Consider the following 13,407-nt stretch of genomic DNA (forward strand, 5'->3'; position numbering starts at 1 on the left):
GCTGGTAGCCCCCTCACCCCCCAGATCATAGACACCTTATTTTGATCTGAAGTGATGTATCTGGGTTAGTAGACCTCTCATGCTGTCTAAATCTTCCTTGGTAGCACAAGGGGAATGTTTGAAGAGAGAGCCTGCTAAGGATAGACCTAAGGTTCAGATGAAATCAGGTAGATTAGGGACTTGAGTGGTATCTACATACAGAAACATTTGGAATCTTCCTCTTGGCTCTTGAACATAGTCCCCAGCACTTTTATGGAACCACATTGTTGGACTCACAATACAAATTGATAGCACCTTGGGTGTGGTTTTATTGCTTAGGGTAAGCTCTGTGTTAGCTTATTCTTTCCTCAAGGAGGTGAGACATAAGCTGAGCTTGACTCTGTCAGTTAGGATATTTTTGATTAGTGGTGTTTGTCCTTTCCTCCCCTTTGTTGTCATTGTTGGTATCTTTGAGGTCAGTCACATGGGCTGTGGTTGAAATGCTGGGTCGTGTTTGCACACTGTATTGCTCACATACACTTGGGTGTGGTGTGCCAGGGTCTCTCATTTATTGTGGTGGTGGGGCTCATGCTGCACGGTCAAGGGTCACACTCAGATGTAGGATGCCAGAGAATCTTATCTGGGCTTTACTTAGGCAGGTTGGGGCTTTGCTACTGAGCCACAACCATGGGCCCAGTAATCTTCCTCCAATCAAATCCTACAGGAATCTGCCAAGTATATTGGTGCTTATATTTTGTAAATTGTAGATCTTTGAGTCTGGTTTATTTTTGTGTAACCTGAGGAATATATATATATTGGTTTTTGGGCCACACCCTATGATGCTCAGGGGTTACTCCTGGCTATGCACTCAGAAATCACTCCTGGCTTGGGGACTATATGGGACACAGGAGCATCGAGCTGTGGTCAGTCAGTCCTAGGTCAGCCTCGAAGTGCAAGGCAAATGCCCTACTGCTGTGCCACCCCTGCAGCCCCTACATTCTTTTTTAATTTATTTTATATTTCTGTTATTAAACTTTTGGTTTCAATTTGTGCTCGTGTTGGTTTTCAGATGACTGGATCTATTTCATTAGCTAAGATCTGTGGGGCACCTTCTCATCACCCTTTTACTTCCCCCTTTTCCCTTTAGCCTGTGTTTCTCTCTTGGTTTTCCTGCTTGTTGTTTTGTCATTTTCTCCATTGCCTTTGTCCCATTTTGTCCTTCTTTGAAAAATCTAACCACATTAGGTAGTATATTAAAATCATTCAAACTTAGGCCTTATAATACTATTAATTATAATACTCCAGAATCAAACTCTCCACTAGTTTCTCCCCTCCATTTGCCCTCTGGGTTTCCCCCCACTTTGTTGAGCTCAGTTCTCTAGACCAGTTTCCAGATTATATAGTTTTAGGGCATTTGTTTTTCACTTCCTGAATTTCTTTCTATCCTATAAATGAGAGAGTTTTATTTTCATGAAAAAACTATTATTTATTAAACTAACATAGGGAGAAGTTGTATTTAAGTAAAGTTGAGAATGTGGATGTGAGTTTGTGTAAGAGGAACATCTTCCATTGTTAAATCTACATCTGGACATCTTGCTAAATTATTTTATTGACTTAGAATTTTTTAATCATGGATTTATTAGGATTATGAGTTATTATTTTAGGTACTTGCAAATAGAGTTTTAATTATTTTCTCCCAATTCCTTAGGCTCTTTTCTGAATTTTTGATGACTTTGTGTAAAGTTCCTAGGAAAACAGGAAATAGTGATTAAGAAAGTGTTGGGTTATACCTTATTTTACCCAAAACAGGCCACATATAAATATATAGTTAAGGCCATCTACCACAAGCCAGTGGCAAATATTATCCTCAATGGAGAAAAACTGAAAGCCTTCCCTCTAAATTCTGGTACAAGACAAGGCTGTCCTCTCTCACCACTCCTATTCAACATAGCACTGGAAGTACTTGCTATAGCGATTAGGCAAGAAAAGGATATCAAGGGAATCCAGATAGGAAAGGAAGAAGTCAAGCTCTCACTGTTTGCAGATGACATGATACTCTACTTAGAAAACCCCATAGACTCTACCAAAAAGCTTCTAGAAACAACAGACTCATATAGCAAGGTGGCAGGCTACAAAATTAACACACAAAAATCAATGGCCTTTCTATACACCAATACTAATAAGGAAGAAATGGACATTAAGAAAACAACTCCATTCACTATAGTGTCACACAAACTCAAATATCTTGGAATCAACTTGACTAAAAATGTGAAGGACCTATACAAGGAAAACTATAAAACTGCTCCAAGAAATAAGAGAGGACACGCGGAAATGGAAGCACATACCCTGCTCATGGATTGGCAGGATTAACATCATTAAAATGGCAATACTCCCCAAAGCACTGTACAGATTTAATGCGATCCCCCTAAAGATACCCATGACATTCTTCAAAGAAGTGGACCAGGCACTTTTGAAATTTATTTGGAACAATAAACACCCTCGAATAGCTAAAGCAATCATTGGGAAAAAGAATATGGGAGGAATTACTTTCCCCAACTTTAAACTTTACTACAAAGCAATAGTTATCAAAACAGCATGGTATTGGAATAAGGACAGGCCCTCAGATCAGTGGAATAAGCTTGACTACTCAGAGAATGTTCCCCAGACATACAATCACCTAATTTTTGATAAAGGAGCAAAAAATCCTAAATGGAACAAAGAAAGCCTCTTCAACAAGTGGTGTTGGCACAACTGGGTAGCCACTTGCAAAAAATTGAACTTAGACCCCCAGCTAACATCATGTACGAAGGTAAAATCCAAATGGATTAAAGACCTCGATATCAGCCCCCAAAACCATAAGATATATAGAACAATACGTAGGTAAAACACTCCAGGACATTGAGGCTAAAGGCATCTTCAAGGAAGAAACTGCACTCTCCAAGCAAGTGAAAGCAGAAATTAACAGATGGGAATATATTAAGCTGAGAAGCTTCTGCACCTCAAAGGAAATAGTGCCCAAGATACAAGAGCCACCCACTGAGTGGGAGAAACTATTCACCCAATACCCATCAGATAAGTTGTATAGTTCTTTATTAAAAGAACATATTTAACTACACTGAAAACTTGAGATCTAAGCTGAAACTATGGAAATTTAACCAAGGTGGCAGACAGAGGTGGGGGAGTTTGAATGGGGGTGAGGTGAGGATGATGGAGTATGGGAGCATTGGTGATGAGACTTGACATTGGTGCTGGGCTTAATGTTGAAATAGTATATGCCTAAAATTTAACTATCAATAACTTTGAAAGAAACAGTAAACTTTGAAAGAAAGAAAAGAAATAATTTTAAACTTAAAAAGGTTTACTAACAATACTCGGGTCATGGGACAGAGCAGTAGCAAAGCAAGTAGGGCATTTGCTTTGCATGCAGCCAACTACGGTTTAATATGGTCCCATGTGGTCCCCTGAACCTGCCAGAAATGATATCTGAGCACAGGACCAGGAGTAACCTCTGAGTGCTGCCAGGTATGTCCCCAAAACCCTAAAACCCCCAAACAAATAAAATACCCCTTTCTTGCAGACTCGCCACAACACTGACCCACATTTAATGACGAGGAGGAGTAGGAATCCCACCAATGTTGGGTAGTGTGCCCAGTCTTCATGATGTCCCCTTCCCGACTTCAGTCATAACAATAATCAGTCATAGTAACAATTAAAAGCTGTTTATTACAAGGAGAGAAGCTAAAGAAGATTAGAGAGCTTCACATGCCCAGAAGGAACCTGTCAGAGTACAGATTCAGTGGCTCTCTGGGCACTTAGTCACATTAATGTGTTTTTTTGGATTCACCACCTTGCCCAGGAAAAGGCTGCTCCATGAGGAATGGTCGAAGATCATGACAACGTAGGGACGATTGAAGCGAATTGGGGGAAACTTGCCGGTTACTGCTGGGGTGAATACTTGAGGGACAGCTGGTACTTTGCCTTCCTCACTGAATTTTACTTTGGTGTAGTGATTCAACTGTTGGGTATAAAACAAGGGATAGAACATGAACTCCTGCTGTGCAAAAACATTCTACACTTATCCTCCCCCCCCCCAAGTTGATGCATAGTAAAGCTAGGACTCAGGGATGTACCATTGGATTCTCTCCTATATGACAGGACCAGGAGAAGAGGACTGTCTACCTCCAGAGCCTGGGAAGTTTCTGAAGTGCTTCCCGAGAGAGGGGGTGAAAGTGATAGTCAGGCTTTCAAGGCAGGAGCTGACACTTGTCATTTCCATTTCATCCACCTCCCTGTGTTCAAGGGAGACACAGCACATTGTCCCTCTGTAAAGAAGTAAATAAGGGGTCATGTGCTCCAGGAGAGGTGGTCTCTCTGAAAATGTTGGGGTGAAAGGAAAAAGAGAAGGCACTGGGGTGTCAGCATCATGTGGAGAGCTGATATGTAAAGTCTGGAAAGATTTCAGAGTGGCTAATTAGTCCTCTGTCTCTGAGGTAGGGCTTGTGTGCCACTGCAATAGCCTTATGGGACCAGATCACTGACTTGGACTTGAGTCTAGCAACATGCCATGAGTGCTGGGGATAAGGCCCGAGTCCAACCACAGGCCAACAGAGGCCTTTTTGTTCTGGTATGATCCTCCTAGAAACAGCAGCACTCTCAGTAGAAAAAGGAGGTGACAAGGTGCTGACTGAGCCTCTTCTACATAACAGGCTGTATCAGGTTTCACATTTCTGTATATGTGAGAGGGGACCACTATCCCTAACTATTTATGCTGGCCCCTCCTCTAGTTTTATCACCTACTGAAATGCCAAGTCTCACAAGGTAGGTATAGGTTGGAGCCATGGAGGCATTCCCCAGTGTCCTGCATGGTAAGTGTTGGAAACCTTCAGAATAAATGAATAAAGGAAAATAGAGCTGGAGACATAATGCAATGGGTGGGGTACAGTGGGGCTCTATTAGACTTCTCTCACTCTCTACTCCCTTTTCAGAACTTCCCTCCTGGCCACCTTCTTTCTCTGGTCTCTCTGATGGCACCGGGAGATTCCAAGGCTGCTGCCTTCTAGCCTCCAGTCTGCTGGTGACTATGGGTCTCCTTATCTTCTGAGCCCCAGTAAACCTAGTGTAAACTTTGGCATAGGGAAGATCTGGGGTTGGAAGGCTGGGACCTATAGATTAACTCAGGAAAGAGCTCCATGGGGCTGCCCATCACTATCAGTGAGGATGTGGAGGAACAGAGTGTGAAGGATGCTGGAGACAGTTACCTCAGATAGTGGCACTTGGAAATCACAGTTGTCGCAAAAATTCTTGCTGTCTTTCTTTATGTCCACAATGTCCATAATCCTCAGGATCTCCATAAGGTCATAGGAGCCAGTAAGGCTGATTTTGGGGATGTACAGGTCCAGATTTCTGACCAAAGGAAGCAGATAGTTAGACAGTTTCTGCCTGGGGAATGTGTATGGGCAGGGCTTGGCTATTAGCATTGTGTCTTCCCCTGGAACCATCAGAGCCTGGCTATGGGCCATAACACACAGCCAGGAGAGAGGGATCATCTCTTCTTCCTCTCTCAGACAGCTCCTCTCAGGGTCTCAGAATCACACTTTCCTTCCCAGCTCTTCCCTGAACTGATTTCTCCTGTCATCTAGTTGCCTCTTGGACACTGAAATAATGGCCCTAAAGAAAGCCTCCTGGTAGTAGGGAGGAAGAGAGGAAGCATCTACAAGGAATAAGAGTCTTAGCCCAGTAATGCAACACATTCTGTGGCATTGAGTGCCCTTCCCTCCCCAAATCCTTAATCTGTGTGTGTCCCTGACACAGTAGACAGAAGGGGACCCAGGATCCTGGCAGGTCTCTCTCTATTCTTCACAGCTCTTGCTTCTGTGAGAACTTACTCACTGGGTTGACAACTTCCAAGAAGAAGCAGAGATTGTTTCTCAAATACTGGGGCAGATGGGTGGACATTTATATGTGGCCTGTCCATCTCTGATGGCCTTTACTTTATTTGAATACCCCTTCTCTACAGAGAAGTAAAAGACTCTGAGAACCTTGAGCATCTGGAAAGAGCAGGGGTCTCTGCTCTGGGCAGCAGTAGGCACTAGAGGAGAGTCTTCTCGGGAATAGAACAGATTTGGGGCTGAGTGGCTAGGAGAAATAATTCTCTGGAAAGTTGTGGGTCAGGAGACTCTTTGACTGAAAGGACTGAATACTCTATGCCCCTTAGTGCCTCAGTTACATAGGAGCATATTTGTTCCAAGTTGGAGCCAACAATTTCTGTTTCTAGATAAAGACATGGGAATTGGAAGCTTTTTTCTCAGCCTGGAAAAGCTAGGTGAGAGGACATGGGGCCATGTACAGGTGGGGTAGATGTGTGTGTTATCCAATAGGTTGTGTTACCATAACACAACAGTTAGGGAGTGTGGGGTGATGGAAGGGAAAAGGAGGGGGGGAGGGGATGCTGTGGGTAGAGAAGGAGAAGCAAAAGTAGAAAAGTAGGAATCAGGGTAAGGCATGGGTTTAAGGACATCCCTGGGATGGAGAACAGTGCTCAGGTCCAACCATAATGGCTAAAGTTCTCAAGGTTTTCCTTAGACGTTGAAATAATAGAAAGAAAATGGAACTATTATAGGTTCATGTCAGCCTATTTTGGTGAAGATGTTTTGGGAGTAGAGAAAAATTATCCATCGTCTCCTCAGCAAAATGGGTAGGGGCAGAAGAGGGAGCAGCTTGCTTTACTCCTGGTGCCTTCTCATCCCCTGGTGGTCCCACAATCAAAGGAAAAAGTCTTTGGAGAGATGAGGGAGAGATGAGAGAGGACAGCTGAAAGAGTGAAGAAGTGGCAAAGGATTCCTAGAATGACCTACACACAGACCCATGCTATGCACACCAGCCACCAGTACCCTCAATCACACTGTTCAAGGGATGCAGGGATAATTTCAGGACTCTAAGAATCTGTCCCCAAATTGAAGGAGGAAGGTCAAGCTCCAGGCACTTCCTGTACATCTCCCCATGAGTATCACTCAGTCTTCCTCTGTGGGAATGAGTCCAAATGAATACCTCAGAGCACCTCAGAACTCTCCTCTGTCAGAACTTATTCTAGGCTTTCTGCCTGCTCAATTCTTTATGACACTGTTTATTCTAGAGCAATCTGCCTCCCCCTCCTCTGGATATTCTTTCCCATGTTTTGAAGGTACCTTGGGCAAGATCTCCTCAGTCTCCTCCACTTCCTGACTCCACCAGTTGTACTTCAAGGCAGGATTCACAGAGTTACCAGGCAGCACAGGCTACTTGAAAATCTCTCCCCATCTCTTAAGTAGGTATTCCCCACAGCCTGCTTGCACATATCTTCATCTCTTTTCCTCTATCCTTATAGAGCTCAGCCAGGCCACCACCACTAATTCTCCTGGGAGTCCATGTTCTTGTCAAGGACAGCTGTCTCAGATGTTCCATTATGTCCTGCACCCCTCCTTCACTCCCTTGAAATTAGTCTTATGCCTGGTCCCCAACTAGTGCTTCCATGGTGCTGCATTGTATGAATATGCATTGATAAAAGAAGGTAAGTGGGCAAGGAATGCCACCTGCCCCAGGGTCCTCCTATGAGCCTCCAACAACAAGTGCCACTCATCCCTTGCATCCTCTGGACCCAGGGAAATGAGTTCATTGGTTCATTCCTTCCTTCCTGCCTGCTGCATTGCTTGTTTCTGCTCTCAGCCAACCCTCCCTGTATATGTACTCCGTGCCCATCACATGTACATGGAGTGGACACTCTTTAGCCTGCTCTCTCTGATAACCACACCCACAGCATCTACATCCTGGCTCTTTATGACTGACTTCCTATCTACTCAGAATCTGGCATTTGTCTTATTTTTAGATAGTGTCCAATTTTCTTACTCCCATGAGTGACTTATAAAACCACCTGAAGGCTTTGGGTGGGATCACAGTGTGGTTGACTAAGTAATTGGTTAACTCATTTTAAGAAATCAGGTGGTGTAAGATAGTTTAGTGGCTATAGAACATGTCCTAGTCCCCTCAAGCATTATAGGGCACAGCTCTAGAAAGCCCCAGCATCGTGAGACAGGCCTGGTTATTCCCAAAACTGTGGGCTCAAGTAGAGAAGAATCTCAATCTCAGGTTATTGTGCTGAACTAATTGACCAAATATTGACCAAACCAGTTGACCAAAAATGGGCAGTGGGGCCCCTGACTTCCTGAGCATGCTTTGGAGCCTACTTCCCACCAAGAAGGACAGTGATATAAAAATGTGATTAATACAGAGAGGTACTTATGCACTGCCCAAGGAAATAGGCCTTCAACTTCGTAGAATGCCTTTATGTATCTCAGTGCAAATCAGGGAACCTCAATGCCCTGGGGCCTAATGGATGAAAGTTCATGCACCCTGGAGGAAGGACAGAGTTACCTGGTACTCAGGGACATATCCCAGTTATAGAGTGTGTCACCTGGTACTCAGGGACATATCCCAGTTATAGAGTGTGTCTCGGCTTAGCGCTTGGATGATTGTGTTAATATCTCCATCATCGGGTAGGATGAAAAAGGCAGCACGATCGCTCACATACTCCATCTTGATCACCATGCAGTGCAGCTCTGTGTCATGCAGGAATGTGGCAAGGCTTGACTGAAACATCATGGGTACCTTCACCACGGTCTCATTATCCACGAAGAAGTCCTCCTCCATGGTGTTTTCTGGGTTGAAGGCCTCTGCCCATGTGCCTGGGAAGAGAGGGAGTGAAGGTAGGAGGGACAGAGCAGGGGCTTCCTCATATCTGGGGTAACTACTTAGCAGTGTTGGGGCTCTTTCTGAGCTGCTATTGTCCTAGTCAAGACTGGGATCCCAGTAAGGGAGCCTGGTAAGGTATGGGGTCCTTGTTTATACACTTGAAAATTATCAAGAGAAAAAAAAATCCTACTTTTTTGTTTTGATTTTGGGCCACAGCCAGCAATGCTGGCTCTCCACTTAGAAAGTAATCCTATCAGGCTTGGGGGATCATATGGGATGCCATATGATATGGTTTGTTTCATGCAAAGCAAATGCCATATCCACTGTGCTATCACTATGCCCCCCAAATCAGATATGTTTTTAATGTACACATACCCATGAAGGTGACAGTGTAAGGTGATGGATATGGTTAAGCAGCCTTATAGTGGTGCAAACAGCGAGTCACCATGCTTTATGACTTGCCTTGACAATACATTATAGGACAATTACATAGCAATGCTGGGAATAAAAGAGAACATGATCTCTTCCTATTGGTCTCTTCTCCTCATTGCCTTTAGGGAGGAAGGCATCTGCCATCTGAATGAGTTTAGTTATGCTGAAGAACTGGCAGAGATATTGCAGAGGCAAGAGGAGGCCTTTGGATATGAAAAGTGTATCTACAGGAAACAGTAGTCAGTAATGTAAGGCCTTGAGTGGGAACTGGAGGAGAAAAATTGAGTCACTTTCTTGCAGGTGTCTTTGTTGGGATAATGTCTTGGCCTATCTTTATTCTTTTAATTAAAAAATTAAAAACCTTCTTTTTGGGCTTATCTTGAATGCTGATATGAAATATTGTATTGACTTTAAAGGTTTTTTCTCCTGCACTTTATTTTACATTTTATATTACCACATAATTTGATGGGGCCTTGGGGTTCCTCTAGTGATGCCTTAACACCCAGTTCAGCAAAGCAATGCTAGGACTCAGATATGCCATGTTGCCTTAGTCTGCAGGTCTGGGGATGGCCTGAGTCATATCTGGTATTATATGTTGCCTCCATTGTTGCACCTGAATGCTTAATGAACCATGTGGAGCTGGGGAGTAAACTATGGCTAGTTACATGGCATTAAATGTATCTTAACAACTATATTCTCTTATTGGTTTCTTTCTTCTATTTTTGACTTTATTTTTCACATGCACTTCTTTCAAGATACCTTAACTTGGGTCTGACTAACATATTTCATCAAGATGATTGTCAACATGAAGTGTTGAGAACTTACAGAGGATGAGTATGAGAGGCAAAAACTTGGCTTGAGCAAATCAGAGGCAGTTTTGTGGAAGTGGGCTACATTTGAGCTGATATTTGAAGGATGAGAAGTGCTAGGCAGCAGTCTGATAAAGAAAGGCCAGATTCAGAAGGACATGAGTATCCCCCCAACGATATCTATGATCTAATCTCTGTAATTTAAAAATATGTTAGCCAATAAAAGGGAATTATTGATGTTAACCCACTGGACTTGGGACAAAGAGATTTTTCTGCATTATCCAGCCTGACCCAATCTAATTAAAAGTGGAGAAAGCAGAGGCTGGAGCAAAATGATAGTGGGGAGAGCATTTGCCTTGCCCATGGCCAATCCTTATTAAATCTCTGGCAGCCCATGTGGTCCCGGGAGTGATTTTTCAGGAGTAACTCCTGAGCAATGCTAGGTGTGGCCCCAAAATCCAATACTCCAAATGTGGAGGAAGCAGACATGAGGGTTGGATTTAGGAAGAAAAGTTGTAGAGAGAACCTGAGATCAAAGTGATGTGGTGGGTTGGGGGAGAAATTCATTTCTACAGTAGCTACAGTAAGTAAAGATATTCTCAAAGAGAATGATTCTCAAGACACCATATCATAAAACTAATTAGGAGGCAGGATCTGGTTAAAAAAGACAAATTCTAGTGTGGAAAATATAATACAGTAGTTATGGCACTTACCTTGTACATGGTTGGTTTATGTTTGATCCTGCTACCACATATAGTCCCCTGAACACTGCCAGGACTAATCCTTGAGCATAGAGTCAAGAGTAAATTCTGAGCACCATCCTGTGTGATTCTCCTGGCTCCCCTCAAAAAAATCTAGGACTTTTCACAAGAGTTTTTGCTTCTGGTGTGGGATCTGGAATTCTAGTTTTTAAATCAATTCTTCCTGGAAATTTTTATGAATAGGTACACTGGAAAATTCTACTCTGAATTGGTTAGGAGGAAGTGAAGAATGATTGATGCAAGGACTGTTTAGAGTTGGCTGCAGCTCCCAGAAAGTGTGTGTAAATGGAATGAAGGACCATCAGGGGACTCCCAAGAGTGAAGGCTCTGTCTGTTCCTAGGCTACATGTCCAAATCAGACCTAGTGTCTGACTCAGTCAGGTTTAGTGGGTATCTTTAGACTTTGTGGCTGCCCCCTGGGGGAGCTTGAGGCTCTGTAAAGTGGAGCATTAATCCAGACATCACCTCTGATTAAAAACTCAGCCCAAATTATTTTATATATTTTTGTTTTGCAGGTTAAAGTTTTTTTTTTAATAAAAATACTATTTACAGTTGTGTGGAGGTTGCAAAAAATGTTTTCTTCTTCCTAGCGGGGCATGACAGAAAATAATTGAGAAGCACTGCTCTAGACATATATCTTTGTTAGGATCACAGAGAGGTACTCATAGCTGTACTATGTTTTGTACAAAAAACTACTGCTCTCAGTGCAACGAGTGTTTTTATGGTCATCACTGTTTTTAGTAATACATGTCTTATCATGATGGGATAGGAAGAGAGTACCTGAGAAGAAGAAGTAATTCATCAGGATGAAGGAGACCATTCTTGTCGACTCCAAGGAAAAGTCTGAGGTTATCCCCTGTGACTTGTTATTCATATACTCATTGATTTGATTGCAGACTTTTCCCCAGTTCTGGAAATCTACACCCAAGTGCTCCAAACCGTAGTACTGCCTGGCTTTTTCTGAGATTAGCTCCTCCATGTAGCGGTTCTCATCATGGAACAAGGTGTTACCCATGCTCATTCCCAAGATTTTGTCTGACCGACTGAAGAGTTCATGAAGCTTCTGGAAACTCTTATCTATATCAGTTTCAGAGGTTTGGCTGAGGTTAAAGCCCAGGCCTTTAAGCATCTGAATACGTGTTTGATTATTGGCACTCAGAGACAGCATAGCTGTGGCCATCGAGATGCTTATAGGGGAGATCAAGACATCATTTTGAGGATCCAATTTCACTAGATGCTTAAAAAGGTCGAAGGCATAGTCAGCATTATATGGAGCCAGTTTCCTAAAAGGGTTCTCAGTCTCATCAGCCTGGATGGTCTGGAGGCAACTGAGAGTCAGCCCGAGGAGGAAGGTAGAGAGGGTGAGCAGCATCGTTCAGTTCAGTCAAGCCCTGCCAAATCAGGAATAGATATTAGATGTTGTGGGACCGGCATGGTAGTGCTCCATGTGAAATGGGAGCAAGTGACCCCATGTAAGCCCCAATTCCTTTCTCCACATTGACTTTGTGACCTAGTACAAGTAAGAACTTTGAACCCCTAAAATATATGAAAGCTTACTATGCTTTATGCTTTTTGTTAAGTAATGAGAACTCAATATTGACTATGATTGAGTCATCAAAAATAAAATGGACATTTGGGTCTGGAGAGATAGCACAGAAATAGGGCGTTTGCCTTGCACACAGCCGATTCAGGATGAATCGTGGTTCGAATCCCGGCATTCCATATGGTCCCCCGAGTCTACCAGGGGTGATTTCTGTGCACAGAGCCAGGAGTAACCCCTGAACACTGCCGGATGTGGTGAAAAATTAAACTAGACATCATAATTCTGATTTTAATAAGCAGAAAGAATAACTTATAAAGGTTTAATTAGCACCCAACTGATTCTAAAAGTAAAAATCAGAGAAAAACTTCCAGACAGAAACTTTATACCTAACAACACTGCCCAATATTGTCCTTGAAATAAAACATTTCCAACTAAAAACCACATTTGAAGAAATAATGATAACTACATATGGTAAATGTGTGGGAAATTATAAATAAAATCATAATTTTAGTTTGTAACTCAGTTTTTGTTTCAGATTTTATATTAAAGATAATGCATTAAAACAATTATTATATTTTTGGACATAGATTATATAGATAAAATATGTTTTGTTTTTATGACATGACAGAAAGGCTATTGGGAAGAACTATATAGGCTCATTGATTTTGTATATCAGTGAAGTTTTGCTTGCAAAATTCAAAAGAGAATGTGAGATCCTTATAATGTTAAATGTACTTTTTTTTTTTTTTTGGGTCACACCCGGCATTGCTCAGGGGTTACTCCTGGCTGTCTGCTCAGAAATAGCTCCTGGCAGGCACGGGGGACCATATGGGACACCGGGATTTGAACCAACCACCTTTGGTCCTGGATCGGCTGCTTGCAAGGCAAACGCCGCTGTGCTATCTCTCCGGGCCCAAATGTACTTTTTGTAAGTAACCAGAAGTAAATTTGTTTAAGATGTCTATTAAAACATATGAGAAAAGAGTGAAAATACTCACTATAAAGATTAAGTACAAATAAAATCATGAAGGACAGTAAAAGAGATTAAGAGAACAAATTTAAAAAAATGTGTGGAGGGGCCAGAGTGGACAGCCATTAGGGAGTTTGCATTTCACGCAGCAGACCATGGTTCAATCTCTAACATCCCACATGGTCCCCT

General features: G+C 42.6%; 1 protein-coding gene across 1 annotated transcript; it reads right to left on the reverse strand.

The window, feature by feature from the left end:
• Positions 1-3,772: 3,772 nt before the first annotated feature.
• On the reverse strand, positions 3,773-12,077 carry LOC126004277 (corticosteroid-binding globulin-like). Its single transcript, XM_049770737.1, has 4 exons — positions 11,486-12,077; positions 8,426-8,696; positions 5,238-5,382; positions 3,773-3,994 (listed from the first exon to the last, which is right to left on the reverse strand). Exons 1-4 carry the CDS (start codon positions 12,075-12,077, stop codon positions 3,773-3,775), a joined length of 1,230 nt encoding a protein of 409 aa, XP_049626694.1.
• Positions 12,078-13,407: the final 1,330 nt, after the last annotated feature.

The sequence above is a fragment of the Suncus etruscus genome, chromosome 3 (genome assembly GCF_024139225.1).
Source record: "Suncus etruscus isolate mSunEtr1 chromosome 3, mSunEtr1.pri.cur, whole genome shotgun sequence".
In the NCBI taxonomy this organism is placed as follows: domain Eukaryota; kingdom Metazoa; phylum Chordata; class Mammalia; order Eulipotyphla; family Soricidae; genus Suncus; species Suncus etruscus.